Source organism: Agelaius tricolor, unplaced genomic scaffold (genome assembly GCF_023055355.1).
Source record: "Agelaius tricolor isolate 1412-34295 unplaced genomic scaffold, bAgeTri1.0.p SCAF_17, whole genome shotgun sequence".
NCBI lineage: Eukaryota > Metazoa > Chordata > Aves > Passeriformes > Icteridae > Agelaius > Agelaius tricolor.
Window position 1 is genome coordinate 7874671 of NW_027269277.1, and position 16255 is coordinate 7890925.

General features: G+C 43.8%; 1 protein-coding gene across 1 annotated transcript; it reads left to right on the forward strand.

The window, feature by feature from the left end:
* The first annotated feature begins 1175 nt into the window (after positions 1–1175).
* On the forward strand, positions 1176–15214 carry SLC6A14 (solute carrier family 6 member 14). Its single transcript, XM_071442962.1, has 14 exons — positions 1176–1223; positions 1836–1998; positions 3774–3905; positions 5401–5562; positions 6855–6990; positions 7744–7876; positions 9691–9831; positions 10793–11021; positions 11106–11231; positions 11323–11441; positions 12619–12718; positions 13113–13222; positions 14216–14383; positions 14985–15214. Exons 1-14 carry the CDS (start codon positions 1176–1178, stop codon positions 15129–15131), a joined length of 1914 nt encoding a protein of 637 aa, XP_071299063.1. The 3' UTR covers positions 15132–15214.
* The last annotated feature ends 1041 nt before the right edge of the window (positions 15215–16255 follow it).

The window sequence follows — 16255 nt, forward strand, 5'->3', positions numbered from 1 at the left end:
ACAAGGTGATAAAATAAAATCTTATTTTACTTTCCCACCTTTCAGATGCTGTCCCACACAGTCCTCAGTCCTGGGGTACCTCTTAGTTGTGGCTAGATTGACACACACTGGGTAGCACTTTGCTAAATGAAAAGTCCCACTCATTTGGACAGAAAAGGTATTTGTCAAGGTGTGGATCTGAAAGAGCCATGGAAAAGACCATTTATAAATAGGAGAGAGCAATTAAGTGACCAGACAATCTGTGTCTCCTCATGTCTGTACACAGAGTGTGCTTTGAGCAGTGTCCCCTTGTGTTATGGAATGCTTGGGGAAGGTCACTATGACATCCCTTCCCATAAAGGGTGAAATGTCACAGCCACGTTTGTGGTTGGAGCAGGGCAGGTGGGTTGTGGAGGTGCCTGGTCTTTCTGCTCAAATTCCTCCTCTGGAGACGACTTAACTTTTATGACCTGCCCTTTCTGTGTCTGTACCTGAAAGTTGTGTTCAGATGCTGAAATTTCCGCGGGATATAACCCCCTTGTGGCAGAGGCAGGAGCTCAAAGAGGTCACGGGGGTAGTGGGCAAAGGTGAGGCAGACAGGCGGTGCCTCCGTGGGGAGCAGGCATAGGGAGCAGCAGGGTGGGCTGCTCAGGTGAGGGTCAGTGTTTGATGGGAAATTGGCAGCCCTGAGGTAGCAAACAAGAAGGAGAGTGTGTGGGTAGGTGCTGGAAGAGGAGAAGGAGTGGGGGGACATGCTAGAAGTGAAGGTGTGTGACAGAGAGGAGGCCAGGCAGGGGTGCAACGAGAGCTGAAGAGCCCCGACTGGGGGAGCGAGCCCAGGCAGGTTGGCGGCAGGGAAGTGGGTCGGGGTAAGGCGAGGAGCGAGGGCGTGCGGAGGGCAGGCAGTATTTAGGAGGGGAAGTGGGCAGGTGACCGTGCAAGGTGTTTGAGGCAGGTGGGTGTTCCCGAGGAAGTGGGCGCGGGGCCGGAGGAGGGTCAGCGGGCGGGGCGCGGCGGGGAAGCGGGCACGGGCTGCGAGGGGCTGCCCCGGGGGCGGGAGGCGGCCCCGCCCGGGCCCTGGGGCAGCCCAGGGGCCGCGGTTCCCGGCAGGGCAGCGAGGGGCGGGCGGCTGCCGCTCCGATAAAGCGGCGGGCGGCGGGCGGCGCGGGCAGAGCGCAGCGGCTGCGGCGGCAGAGATGGGGATGCTCAGCCTGCCCGGCTTTCTGTCCTGCGGGAAGAAGAAGGTGAGGCGGCGGGGGAGGCTGGCCGGAGGCTCCCGGGCAGGTGGGGTGCGGAGGCACCTGGGCAGGTGTGCGAGAATGTAGGCGAGTGTGGGTGCACCTGGGCAGGTGGGTTGTGGAGGTGCCCCGGTGGGCGTAGCGGCACTCGGGCAAGCAGGGCGCAGGTACGTAGGCAGCTGAGGGCAGGTATGAAGCTGTCTGGGCAGGTGAGATCCAAACAGGTAGTGGAAGGTAAAGTGGGATGAGCTCCTTGGCACATGTGCAAGGCACTAGGACAGGTGTGGGCATACAGGTATGTGCTGATGTGAACACCTGAACAAGTATGAGGGCATCGGCAGGGGCAGAATAGAGGAGTCTCCTGGAGCTGATAGCACAAAGGAGTAAGGCAGGAGTAAGGCAAAATTGTGGAGGTGTTTGGGCTCTCTTGTGGGACCCTCTCTCACAGGTCTGTGCTGTCCTGCCAGGGGCCAGGTGGACTGGCAGCCAAAAAACTGACTCTGCCCGTCCTGTCTGGCTGGTCAGCTATCCCAAGGTGCGTCTCTGGACAGAGAAATGATGGTATGATTGCCCTTCTTGCCTGGTGGGTATCACAAGCCTTCCCTCTTCTCTTCAAAGGACTTCAGTTTGACATATGAAAGAGATGCCAGTTGCACCGATGAGAACGTGGAGCGTGGCAACTGGGCAAACAAAAGCGAATACCTGCTGTCCTTGGTGGGCTATGCCGTGGGCCTGGGCAACGTCTGGCGCTTTCCCTACCTCGCCTACCAGAATGGAGGAGGTACCTGTGCTGAACGGCAGGGTCACAGGGGGGCACACCTTGCTATCCCCAGGAGAGAGCAGAGAAAGCTCCAAGGGCCAGCTCTGAGGCTGGGCATGTTCTGTCAAAGCTGGACACGAGCTCTATCACCCTGGGAACTGGGATAGAGCCTGCTCATGGGAAAGGGCACTAAGAGGCACCTATGTGCTTTTTGGGTACCAGCTGAGAAGGGAAACAGTACTTAGTTTGAGTTGCAAATTTCTACCTGAGAATTCCATCTTCAGAGTTACTCGTAAACAACATGTACCTTTTTGTCCATGTGCCAATATCCTCTACTTGTCTAAGTAGCTGCTCTCCCTCCCCAGTGCTTACCCTCTGGTAAGTTTATGTTATATACCATGCCTAGTATGTTTATAGAGAACAGTGGAATCCCCTCTGCACCTTTGTTTTTCCATGCAAACACTCTAAGCTGGAATAATTATCTCAGCTCAATAATTACCCAGATCAAACACTTGGGAAGTGTGAGACAGAGAGAGCCTCTACCTGCTTACACAATGAACTAGTGGCAAAGCCAAGCAGAGGCACTGGTTTCCTTGGCTTGTATTCCAGAGTTTTATCTACTTGCCAGGCTACCCCTGGTAATTAAAGAGTGCGTAAATAGTAACTGCAGAGAACTTACTTTTATGTACCTATTTGCTCTGCCTAACTGTTGTTGAAGTAAAATTCTGGGCTGTAAAGGCAGTACAGCCCACACAGCTGCACATGGAACATAAGGAGGCATTCCCAGTACAGAATTTTTTTGGAGTGAGACGGGCTGGTTTGCATTACTTGAAGTTTTGTTGAAGAAAATTGTGAAAACAAAATAAGTTGTGACATCAGCCCTTGGACTAGATCTTTTTTTTCATCTGCTGAAGCAGAGACTTTGCTTTTAAAGCATATTTGTGCTGTTGCTTGCATCCTTTTCTGTGCCCCTTGCCCATGATTGATAAAGACAACTGTTACATCCTTGTTTTGAAATAGAGGAGTAATCCAGTTAATTCTGTGGAACAATTTAGTTCCTGAAATTACATCAGGTATTTGCAGTTCCTTGCAGAACTGGGTCCTTGATTGCTTTAAATTCACTGAGAGTGATGAGGACAGATTCCTGCAGGGATATCGTGTTGTGTTTATGAAACTCGTGCTCTCGCTTTCCCTCTCTTCTGTGCACACACAAAGAAGTGCCAGTCCCTTTCACAGAACAAGGTGCTCACTGATATCAGGTTAACATGCACTTTTAAATGGACTTGAACAAGAGCCATCCTGAGATGTTGTTTGACACAGCACTCAGCCAACCATAGAAAATAATCTTCATGCTTTGATGTCCAGTAGCTGCTTAACAGGGCAGTTGCAAAACACAGCTGAGCACACACAGAGATGGTTCTGTTCCTCTTTAAATTAAAAGTTGGAAGATTAAATAGAAAGTGGAGAAGGCTGATGGTGCCTACAGCTGAGCAGTGTTCTTACTTGTATTAGAGCACATCTTCAATAGCTTTTTATAAAATTAATTTACTTTCTATAAGAGAAGTCATTCTTTTTAAATCAGCAGTTCTGACATTCATTGCAGGTACTATTTAGTCTTATAGAAAACAGGACTTAGAAACAAATCTCTCTATTTTAAAAATAAGTGCCTACGGTGAGGAGCAGGGGAGAAAGGAGGAATATAAAATGTGATAAAACTGTGGTGAATGCTGAAAGATGCATTGTTCTCTGTGTGTGTGTGATTGTGCTTTTCCCCCCATTTTTTTATCTCCTCTCAGGTGCTTTTCTAATCCCCTACACCGTCATGCTGGCGTTAGCTGGCTTGCCCTTATTTTTCATGGAATGTTCCCTTGGGCAGTTTGCCAGTCTAGGGCCAGTTTCCGCCTGGAGAATGCTACCATTGTTTCAAGGTTGGTTTTCTTATCTTTCCTTTTATTCTAATAATAGACTGTTGTGAATTAATGATTTCTTAATGAAGTTACTAATTCTGAGACACCGATATCCGTGTTGTGACTATTCCCAATGTTACAGGGTCAGTGTTCTGTACCCAGGTATGTACTTCCTCATTATTCAGTTAATAAACAGATGTTGAGTAAAGATTCCCCCAAAAAGGTTCTTGATTATGAAAGGTTTTATCAGAGATTCTTGTGCTCAGCAGCGCATCACTCTCACTCCAGCTGTCCAGGCAGAAGGAAATATCTCTGTTTTGCTGTGTGAGGGAAAAACTCAATGAAACAACTGCTGTAATGTGTGGAACAGATTGAAAATAAATTTTAGAAGTTGACTTTATCACTGTTTCTTTATGCTTCATGTCCAGTGTAGCTTGCAAGGCAATTGTGTATTGGATGGGTTAATTCTGTATTTGGCTGCCAGTGTGGGCACAGGCACAGAGGTCTGGGTGCTTTGTGCAATATTGTGCACAACACCCAGCAGCTGCCTTGGGAGTCATCTGCTGGTGAGATAAAATAGCCTAGACTCTGGCATTGTAAAGTGGGGTGCCTCTTGAGATAAGAGAAATTGTTGCATGCTGTAGTGGTAGTTTGAGTTTGTAGTGAGGGTTTGTATTTCAAACTCTCTCATAGGGAGATTTGTTTGGAAACAATTAACCATGTGCTTTACTCATGCCTGTCCATCCTGGTCCTGTACCATGGGTGTAAAGGACTCTGCAATGGTTTTGTTTGTCTGAATCTACCAGAGGAGTTAACGTAGGAACGAGGAAGTTTCCTTCCGATCCAACAAGAATTTGCTTGTCACCTACAGAAACTGGTTGCCCCAACATTTACTCTTTTTGCCAGTCTCTGTTCTGCAGCACAAGAAACTTTCATGACAGAATGTCTATCTTAAAGCAAAAGGTTTTAAACACAGCATGTATTTTATATATCTGTAAAGACAGAAACTTATATATAGTTTCTAAGATGACTGGTACAGTTTGTCAGGCTTTACCAAACTCACAGAACAAAACTGATTTTAACAAGGGGGAGAATAGTAATATTTACAAGATTTACTATAGTTTAAAGCATTTATTACAGTGGAATCTTTAAAACGGCTTGGGCAGTCTAGTACAGTTTGTTTTATTTTACTAAATTTCCCTCTGAATGGGGAGAGAACAAAATACTGAATTTCTCCTTTAGACTTTGTAAATAGTCCATTTTTCTATGGGCCTGATTAAAATTCTGTTTCAAAAGCATGTTTGAGATGGTCAGTTTAGATCTCATCCATCATTTAATGGGTTTAAAATGTCGCTGTTTGTTTGCTGTTAAAAAAATATTTTAAAACCAAACAAAAATCAACTTCTTCCCAAGAAGCCTTTTAAAAGTCAAGTGAAGGCTATTTGTTTTGGTGGGAGGAGGGGTTTTGCAACCCGAGTTTGAGGTGGTTAAGATATTTTGTGTTTCTCTTTCCTAGGAGTGGGCATCACAATGGTCGTCCTCTCAACATTTGTGACTATCTACTACAATGTTATCATTGCTTATGCACTCTTCTATTTATTTGCCTCATTTCAAAAAGTGCTGCCGTGGTCAGAATGCTTTTCCTGGGCAGATGAATTCTGCAGCAAGACACGAATAGGTACCATACTTATCAGACAGTTTAATATTATTGGTTTATAATTGGACTGTTTTCTGGATGAAAGTACAGGATCGAGACAGCTTACCCATGGCTTCAAAAGTCCTTCCTGGAGTTTTGCATCTGAACACAGAGGAGTGATGCTTATCCACTTCTTTGCCACATGCTCTGGATGCTTGGCAAATCTACAGAGAACTGGGCTGAAATCACCTTGTTGGATTTTTTTTTTCCCTTTTAAACCTCAGCTTTTTTCTAGTACATACGTTTCCAATCGCTTGAAATACTGTATTCCCATTTCATCAGGCTTTGTGGCAAAAAAATACCTTCCATGAGACAAAGTACTGCAGTAGTTTTTATCGAGGTCTTTTTGTTACTCCTTGCCTCCCCTGTGGCTATGGTAATCCTGAGCACCACTGAGGCGCTGGTTTCACTCTTCATTAACTCTTTAGAATGTATCTCCACACCATTGTTCTTGTGTTTCACAGCAGATGTAGAGCCCAAACACTTATCTCACCAGTTTCTGTATCAGACCAGTTTAAGGCAAAAGGTGAAGTTGGTGAGGTAATTACCAGTTAGCAGCTGGAAATTAACAGTGATTATTAAAATAACAAGGACAAGGTGAGGATGGATTATATTGTTTACAGTATTAATGTAAATATATCTCAATCATATATCTGAAAATATCTTCTAAGAGGCCTTATGTAACAAAAAGTTGATGATTATTTATTGGCAAAACAAAAAAGATTTCAGCACCTAATTGGTAAGTTTTGGGGGAACACAAAACTGAACTGAAGAAGCTGTCCTGAAATAGGCTTCAACAAGAATTTCCAGTAAATGCTGATACATATGCTGATAAAGTGTTTTTTATTGTATGTTCTGGCAAAAAATTCCCAACCCCAGTTTCCATTCCTCCAAGGAAAATATTTAAAGTGTTCTAACAAGCCCTCTGCCACAATAAGATGAATATCAGATACCAGATGATCCATGTGTCACCTTGGTTTGGGACAAAGGTTTTCACAGAGTAACCAAGGCTACAATTTTAACTATGCTCAGATTTGATTTTTATAAGTATTCTTGAGGATAAGTAAAATGTGGTGAGCACACCAGATTCTTGGTGTTTTGATTTACAGTCAGTAGCGAAATCACAGCTGCAAGTGACATTTCAGGTTTGTTTCCAAATATTGTTAGCAGGCAAACTGAAGCTGTAATTGCTTAGGAAACACATTTGCTGTATCAGTCTAATTTTTTAAATAATAGTCATCCCAGTATTAATGATTCCTTTTTCTTGATTTTAGTTAATGACTGCAACACAACCTTCCATGGGAATATCATTCGTGCAAACTACTCATTCGTCGCGGCCAACAATCTCACATGTATAAATGGCACCATAAGCTACAAACCAGTGCAATTTCCCAGCGAGCAATACTGGAAGTAAGTAAATACTTTAAAGAAATTACTGAAAAGATACCTTTTAATGCATTGTGGTTTTGGATGTACCTTTTATTTTTGTCTTATCTTGCAGTCCAGAAAAAATCTAGTCAAGGGACATGGGCATGCAAATCACTAGAGAGGGGACTTAATATTTAATTGATAAGTTTGGCTTTTTTAAGAGAAATTGTGTATAGAAAGAGAAGGAAGTGAGTCAACCGTTAACCAATTGAACAATACTCCCATTTATAGAAGTCCTCTTCTCTGGAGTCCTGGTAGGCACTACTTGGCATCTTTACACATAGCATATACTTTTCTTTTTCTCGGGAGTTACTGTGTAAAATATATTCACCTTATTCTGAATCTGGGCCTGTTGTAAAATTGCCATTTCTTTATTGCCCCACAGTCTCAATTTGCCTCGTGTTCCCTGGGTTCCTGGAAACTGATTCTTTTGAGCTCTTCTTTTCCTGTCAGAATTTCATGATTAACACAGAATATCTTAGGTGGGTCTTACAGGAGATGTATGGAGAAATGAGAGCTGGTAGGCTTCGAAAAGAAGGAAAAAATGCAGTTAAATATACAGCTTCTCATTGCCAATCATGCAATTCTAACTGCACGCTCTTGGAAGAGGCTGCAGAGTCTTGTAATAGCCTCACACAGCAGCTCACTTTTTCTGGAGAAGTAGCTGAAGAGGAGGTGTGTGAGGTTTGTGTGCTGCTGCCATCCCCTCCTCACGGGAGCATCGTGTGCTTTCAGCAAAGTGGCTCTGCAGCGCTCGAGTGGGCTGGACGAGACCGGCAGGATCGTCTGGTACCTGGCTCTCTGCCTCCTCCTCGCCTGGATAATTGTTGCAGCTGCCCTGTATAAAGGAATCAAATCTTCTGGAAAGGTATGTTAGGAAGGCCAAGGAGATGACTTTTGGCCTGATTCTGCCCTCCCAATGTCAGCTGCACCCAGGGAAGTTTAGCACAAGGCAGGATGCAGTCCTAACACACCCCCCTCTGCTGGGCTCAGCATTTGGCTTCCCTCCTGCTCCTCGGCTTCATAACTGTTACATAAAATATGAGTGAGGTGCTGATTACACAGCCATTACTTCACTCCTGGGCCTCCACTCCACTGGGCTGCCCTGTATTTTGGAATCTTGCTGTTGTGCTGGTGATTCCAGCTGAGTTTTAGCCGTTGCCTGGGCTGTGTGATGGAAGCGTGCATGTGATGGCACACATGGGCACACGCCCTGGGAACACCCGGTGATTATTTTGTACTTCCAGTCTGGTTGAGATGGTTGGACCATACAGGTCAGGTGCTGTGAACAGGTGTGTGTGTGCAGGTTTCTGGCAGATTGTGAAATCTTGTTTGTTCCCAAGAGTTGAAATTAGTTGTAGGGACAAGGTACTTAGATGTTTGTTTTCAGAATCTGTCTCTGCTGAGCTCCCATTTCCACAAGCTGCAGCATGGTTTTCTGGAGTTTTTCTTGGGCTAGGCTGACTTCAGGCAGGCTGAATTTCATCCTTCCTCACCTGAGACCCTTTTCTTGGTTTTGTTTCTTCCTTCTCATACTCTTTTCTCACCTTCGTGTTGCATCTCCATCATTTACATCTTCAGTCTCTGTTCCTTTGCTCTTTTGTTCACTTTCTCTGCACAGATTTCCCCCCCCCCCCTTTTCCTTTTGTCATTGTACCTTTCTTTGGTTCCTTGCTGCCTCCTTTCCTCCGCTCAGTGTGATGTCTCCTCCTGTTTTGCTTTCTATTTGGAGCTTTCTGTCCTTGTTTCAGTGCTTTGGGGTGGAGTGTCTGTGCTTTCCCAGCCTCAATTATTTGGCTGCATGGCTCTTAATCTCATGTTCTTTGGGTTCCTGGCAGTTGCTCTTCCTGTTGTCATTTTTTTTCTGTCACAAAGACAATTTTCTTCGGAGAGTAAGGTGAGACTTGGAAGAATCTAGCTGGGCAGGAGCAAGACAGATGAAAGGCAGAGAGAATTGTTCTAGGCAAGCATGAAGGAAGTCTTTGGATATGTCAAACTCACCACACAATGGCACAATGCTCTGGCTTGGTGGAGCCAGCAGTCTTGGGTCAATTACCTATCTGAATAACACTGAAACTAAGACTCAAGAAACCAGAGTATTGTTGAACGTAGCCTGTGTGACAATAACTGTACTGCTGGCCTTGGTCCCATTGTGCTAGTACAACAGAATAGAACTGTGTCTGAGAGAACCTAAAAGTCCTTGCTCCAGCAAAGAAAGCTTCCAGAACAGTGACTTTTAAAAAAAATTTTTGTTTTGGCTTTTTTTTTGAGGGGTGGTTGGGGGGAATAGTAGGGAGCTCATCAGGAGATAATTCCACCCTAGTCACCAAGTTTTTCCTGGCTTTCAGCTTGTACTTGCTAGAAGCACTGCCTAGCAAGAGACATCTGGGCTAGTTGAATCCAGACCTACAGCAGTAAATCATGCCAGAAAAATGCATTTCTGAAACTGGTCAAGTGCTATCTCAAAAGTGGATATGTGGCTCGGGCCTTCTGCTTCTGCTGGAATGCAGCTCCAGAACCGGCTAAGCCAGATGGTTTGGTGGTTGGCATGTGTTCATTTCTCTGGTTGCCTGTTTTTCTTTTGTACCAGCAGACCTTAGCCTAAAGCCTGTCCAGTCTTCCTGCACGAAGGTCTGTGGGTCCCCTCACACCTAAAGTGTGTCCCTGCCCATCTTTCTGCAGGTTGTCTACTTTACTGCACTCTTCCCATATGTCATCCTGCTCGTCCTGTTGGTGCGAGGTGCCACCCTGGAAGGTGCTTTGGATGGCATCGAGTACTACATTGGGAAAGAGTCCAACATCACCAAGCTGATGGAGGCAGAGGTGAGAGGAAGTTCAGCCCCAGAAGTGTGACACACTTTCCTGGTTATGTGGCTTTCTTCTTTTTTATCCAGTCAGGTGCTTCAGGTCCTGCCCTGTATTTTGTATCAGCAGCTGGCTGTGTAAAAAGTCCAAGCCCCTATTCCAGCTACTCTCAAATTGAAAGACAGTCACCTCCTTCCCCCTCCCTGCCACACCAGTGATGAGAACTGTGCTATTGCTTCTAAACAATTCTTGGGGATCATGCTGGAGTTTAATCTTAGTGAGATCTGCTGAGAAAGTTCTTGCTGATTATTTTAAGGGACTTTATCATAAGGCTGAAGGGATCCCTGATTTTGAAATTCAGGCCATGCCTTGCCTGGGAAATTACCTTGGGTAATTAGGTGGACCAGGAAGGGCACCTCATGCAAAGAAAGCCAGAACTTTCTTTGTTCTGGCTTATGCCAATATTATTGCAGTTTTATCAAAAGCAACTATTAGGTGTGATATTTATTTGTGGTATTTATATGAGTGCTTGGCACTAGCTGAGGGGCTACATCAGAGGCAGGAGTGGTTTGTTTGGGTCACACAAGTGGGAGGGTACATGGAAGTTCTCACTCCTGCAGCCAGTCCTGGTTGTCCTTATTTGTTGTCTTTATGCCAAGATTCATATCTCAGCAATTCACCTATGTGAACAAATCTAATCTTTTCTTCAGGGTTAGCCCACTGAGATTTAAGTATTTGGGAACATGCTTGGGATGTGACCTTTAGGCACCATAGAGATACTGTTTGTGATTAAGACTGCAAGGTCACCAGCATGCTATATTCTATCCTCCCTAAAATTCATATGAAATAGAATTAGATACACAGGCTGAATGAAAAAAAATACCCTTGAGCTTCAATGGTGGACAGACTTCAATGATTATGATAAATACTATAAGTAATACAGCAATTCTCATGTTCTTTTTTTTTTTTTTTTTGGCAGGTTTGGAAAGATGCAGCCACCCAGATATTTTACTCCCTGTCTGTGGCGTGGGGCGGGCTTGTTGCTTTGTCTTCATACAACAAGTTCCACAACAACTGCTATGCAGATGCCATTCTAGTTTGTGTGACCAACTGTGCCACCAGTGTATTTGCTGGGTTTGCAATATTCTCCATCCTGGGACATATGGCATTTGTGTCTCAGAGGCCTGTCTCAGAGGTGGTGGACTCAGGTAGGCTGATGGTCACACTGTTGGTATTGGGACTTGCACTGGCCAAGGCACGACAATAACATCCTTCTCTCCACTGCTTTCCAGGGTTTGAACTGGCCTTTGTAGCCTACCCAGAGGCTCTCTCCCAGTTACCAGTTTCTCCTCTGTGGTCCTTCTTGTTTTTCTTCATGCTTGTGCTTTTGGGCCTTGACTCCCAGTTTGCCATTGTAGGTAAGTGGGGTTTTAAGTGACTCATGTCTTTTCAAATGACCATTGCCTTTCTTAATTTTGCTGCTCAAACTCACTTCTTCTTCCTTTGCAGAAACACTTACAACCACCATTCAAGATATAAATCCCAGCATGATGAAAAAATTAAGACTACCTATAACCCTGGGGGTGTGTGCAATATTGTTTTTACTTGGGCTTATCTGTGTTACTCAGGTAAGAAATTAAGTTTTTTGGTAGTGAGTTTAGTTATGCTGCAAGTGATGAACTCAAATCAAAATACCCTTTGCAACTGTTGCTGTCTTTGTGGATAAGTCTTAGAGACCCTTGAATTTTGACAGTGTGCCTGAACACACAAGCAAGCAATTCCCAGGGAAAGCTTAAAAAACCTAAGGTTTTCTGTGATTATTGAACTGAGACATGCTTTTAAATAGAAGGCTTTTACAGAGCCTGTGAATGATCAGCCTGATTTATGGTTCCTCAGTTCAGGAATTCATTTGTGTAATCACAAGTACACGCATAGAACGTGTCCACAGCACAGTGGGTACTGCTAATAAATGCTGATGGGATCTTTTTGTTCAGAACTCACTACCAGGGAGGACAGGAATTAAGGAATGGCCTATCCGTGTAATAAAAACCCATTAGCTCATGAGCATTTGTAGATTGCATGGTTACTTCTCCTGCATGTGTATAGTTATATAAATAGATATACAGAAAAGGAATTTTAAGTATACTGTGTAAAATTTCTTGAGGCAATTGCTTTTAAGGGTATAAAGGTTCACTGCTATTGCTCCATCTAGAAATGCAGATTTATGTGTGTAATTAGACTGAGAATGTGAAGGAGGTAATTGTGGTGAGTAGACATTTGTATGGTCAAGCAAAGTATGTAAGTCATGAAACAGGGTGGTGGGGAAGCTTGCAAGGGACTCAATCACAAGAGTGTGGAATGGCTCAGAGATTGTTTCCTGCTCTGGGATCCTGCTATTGCATGCTGGTGTTCAAAGCTGTGGTTAACCCCATGGAGAAGTCAGGCATGTAGGAGGATTGAAGCCTCCCAGAACTGATAACTGGTGTAGCTGTTGCTGTAGTTCAGTATAAAAACTTCAGCCCCAAATTTATTCCTGTAAGCTCCAAATTTAAATCTTGCTCTCAGCTGTTTATATATGCTCTATATATGCATAGATCTTGGTTTTAGCGTCTATAGTATTTTGTTAGATGTGCTTTTCAACTTTACATAGAGGATTTAAAGAAAATAATATTCACAAATCTGTACTTGACCTGGAGAACTGTGAACTTAAAAACTCAGAGTCATGATTAGTTAAATTGTCTTGAACAAATGCATCTTATTTGTATGTTACTACTCAAATTTTAACCTCTAATGTTTGTCCTGCAGGCAGGAATTTACTGGGTTAACCTAATAGATCACTTCTGTGCTGGATGGGGACTCCTCATTTCAGGTGCCCTGGAGATAATAGGCATTGTCTACATTTACGGTAAATAATTTGCATTGAAAATACATTAATTAAACTAAGCAATCCCAGGGGCAGTGTATATCATAGAGTCACAGTATGGTTTTGGGGTGGAAGGAATTTGAAAAATCATCCTGTTTCAAGCCCCTGTCATGGGCAGGGACACCTTCCAATAGATCACGTTTCTCAAAGCCCCATCCAGCCTGGCCTTGAGCAGTGCCAGGGATATAAAATACTAATTACTACAATAAAGAATTTATAAGTTAACCATCTGAATAATAATATGATTAAAAAAAAGTTTAATGCAGAACTGGAGAAACTGTCCTTGATTATTGCTTTTCTTTGATCACTTTTGAGTAACCCCACCTGCAAGGGAGGTACCTGCTTTACAGTGAGTCCCATGATTGTCTTCCAACAGGAGGAAAAAGGTTCATTGAAGACATTGAAATGATGATTGGAAAGAAGAGCAATTCATTCTGGCTGTGGTGGAAAATATGCTGGTTTTTCATTACTCCTGTGCTGTTAATAGTGAGTGCACATGACTGGATTGTGTTAGTGGGATGGAATTTAGTAACTTAATATTGAAGAGGTTTCTTTGTGAAGATTCAGGGCAGACTGCCCAGGCTCTGTGTATAAAGATGGGGCATAGCTGTGCCAGTGAAGTGAACTATGGGCTGTCTCTGCTTTCTGATACATTCCCTCCTCCTTTGATTCCCTCCAGGAGAGGCTGGGGCTTGAGATCAGTAACTGGAGAGCTGGGTCTACGCTCCCAAGGACTAACGCAGGGCAACTAGATCCTCTGCCTTGGCAGCTGGGTTATCTTAATTTTAGACTGAGATTGGTTTGAAAACCTTTTGAGGGAAATCCCGTTTTTGGGTCAGATGTTCTGTTGCTCTCCTGTCTAACTGAGACCTTTAAATGTCCTGTTGAATGTTTGGTTTTTGTTAAACCTGTACTTCCAGTTGTGAGTGTAGATGGTTGGATTATGTTACTATGACAGAATTTATTAACATTCCCAATCCAGGAACAGTGGCAAGTCACTCTGGCCAGTACATTACCAGTAATCTGCCCAGACTATAGTTTAGAAAATGCTGCTTAAAACCATCCAATTTCTGAAGCACTATTTACCAATTTCTAATCTTAGATTCTTTCCTGTATTCCTGTAAATAATGGAATACAGGAGTGTATAAAACATGCAGAGAAGGGTACTGGGCTCAGCCAGCAATGCATATATTATCCCACATAAGATTTAAAGAGAACCCAGAGATCAAGTTATGTTTAAACACAAATATACTTAGTGCATCTCAGCACTGGTGTCATTTTTCTGTCCTGGCCTTCAGTCTTGCTGTTTGGTGATGACTGAACACCAAATCCTGCACCAAATCCTCATACTCAGAAAACAAGAGGGAACCGTGCAGAACTTGTAGACAACCCTTCTTTTTATTAAACCAACTTGGAAGCAGTGCAAATTCAATGTTGTTGTAAACCTGCTTTTCTCTTATTGTTTTTGCCATTTTCTAGGCTGTTTTGGTCTGGTCCTTGACCACATTTTCAAATCCCACTTATGGCTCAGTGGTATACCCAGCCTGGGGAAACATTCTTGGCTGGTGCATGATCATCTGCAGCGTCATCTGGATTCCTATTGTTGCTATTGTAAAAATACTTAAAGCTGAAGGAAACTTTCTTGAGGTAAGGGCAAAAAACCCCACTGATATAGCCTCACATCTGAATTCCTTTGGTATTATCAGGACCACCTGTGCTTTTTTCTCCAAAGCATCTACTACTTAGACATTTTTTTCAAATGGAGTTTTAGACCAAAGCATTATCTCTGGTAGTTGCATCAAAGGTGCATCTACCCTACCATGTTCTGATAAAAAGATAAAGTCTAATTCTTTGGGAGTGCACATACACCATTTGAGAGAGATTTTTCATCAGTTCTGTTGCTATTCCAGCTTCTTTAAATTCTCTGAAGAATTTCTATTGCTTTCTATCCCCATATAATTTTCTGGAGTTTTGCCTCCCATTCCTCACCAAAGCAAGTGACAGATCTGAGATGTTCTGCTCTTGGCAAGCTTTCCCAAACAGTTGTGTCGGCCACAGCTTTCCCTGTTCTTTGACCTCAGTGTCCAGAACCCACCAACCCCAAAGATACTCGGAACGATTTTAAACAACTTCAACGATTCGCCATTTGTTGAGTTGCAGCGCGTGTCTAGAGCTATAATTTTGGTGAATTTTAGAAGCAGCCTGGGCTGAAGGAAGACATTAAATGCCTCTTGGCTTTGCTTTGCAGCGCCTTGTCAGCTGCTGCCGGCCTACAGCAAACTGGGGCCCGTACCTGGAGCGCCACCGGGGAGAGCGGTACAGCCACATGGCGGACCCCAAGAACAAGGAGCACGAGATCCCCACTGTGTCTGCCATCGTGTACAAGCGACGCTGAGATGGCTCTTTGGATGACTGTTTTTTAGTATATATATATTTGGGTTTTGTCTTTTAATATTGGAAAGGTACGACGCAAAAAAAAAAAAAAAAAAAAAGGCAAATCAACAGCCCTGCCTCTTTAATATCCAGCCCCCAAATGAAAGCGAGTTGTATTATTTATTTTTAGTGTTTTAGTCTTTGGGGAGGAAGACATCAATTAGGCACTGAGATCTCACCAGGTGTGTAGGTTGAGAGGGCAGGATAATCCATTGCAGGCTCCCCAGGCTGCTGGATGGGGCATGCTTAACTCCATCCAGCTGGTATCCAGCTGGACTGCAGATACAAGTGTGGGGGAGAGTAAAGACATTCTGGTGCTCCCTGCTGGAGCCCAAAGGTGCTCTGTGTGTGTGTGTGTGTGTGTGTGTGTGTGCCCTGAGGTGCAGCTGCTGCCTTCTGCTGTGCTCTGCCACCCCAGGGGTGTGCAGTCAGCAGAGGGGAATGGGTGTGCTGCTGCCTGGCACTGGAGCTCAGGGAACATGGATAATTCTTCTCTGTCTAAGCCTTGCTCAGTGTACTGAGAGGCTGCTCAGGATTTGGTGTTGAGTATGCTCAACATGTGTGTGTGTGTTGTCTATACAAATACAAATACTGAGTGGCAAAAAATTGCCATCGCAGGAAAAAAGGTTTAAACATGGTGAAAAGCAGGCTGCTTTCTATTTCTCATTATTTCCCTTGGGATGCCTACAGAGCTATCTTCTGTCATGCCCTGTGCTCAGCCCTCATCTGTCTTTAATTCAAAAACCTCATGTTTCCATATTCTGTCATTAGGCTCTGCAGAATGAAAGAGTAACCATTGAATTCTGGTTTGTCTGCTCTCCTATTTTCATCAATGCTTTACCCATCAGGTTGTTTTCTGCTTCTTTCACTCAGATTTGGGTTTTTCCTTCCAAAGGAGATCCAAAGTGCTTTTTTAAAAGATTCAAACAGTGTTATGGTAGGGCTCAAAGAAGCAGAACTTAAAGTCAAGGTTACAACTACCTTGTAGTGCTGGTATTCCAAAATTTGGTGAAATAATGAAATGAATGAAAAATTATGAAGTTTGTAATGTATTTGGGAACACAGACTTGAGCATCTACATAGGCA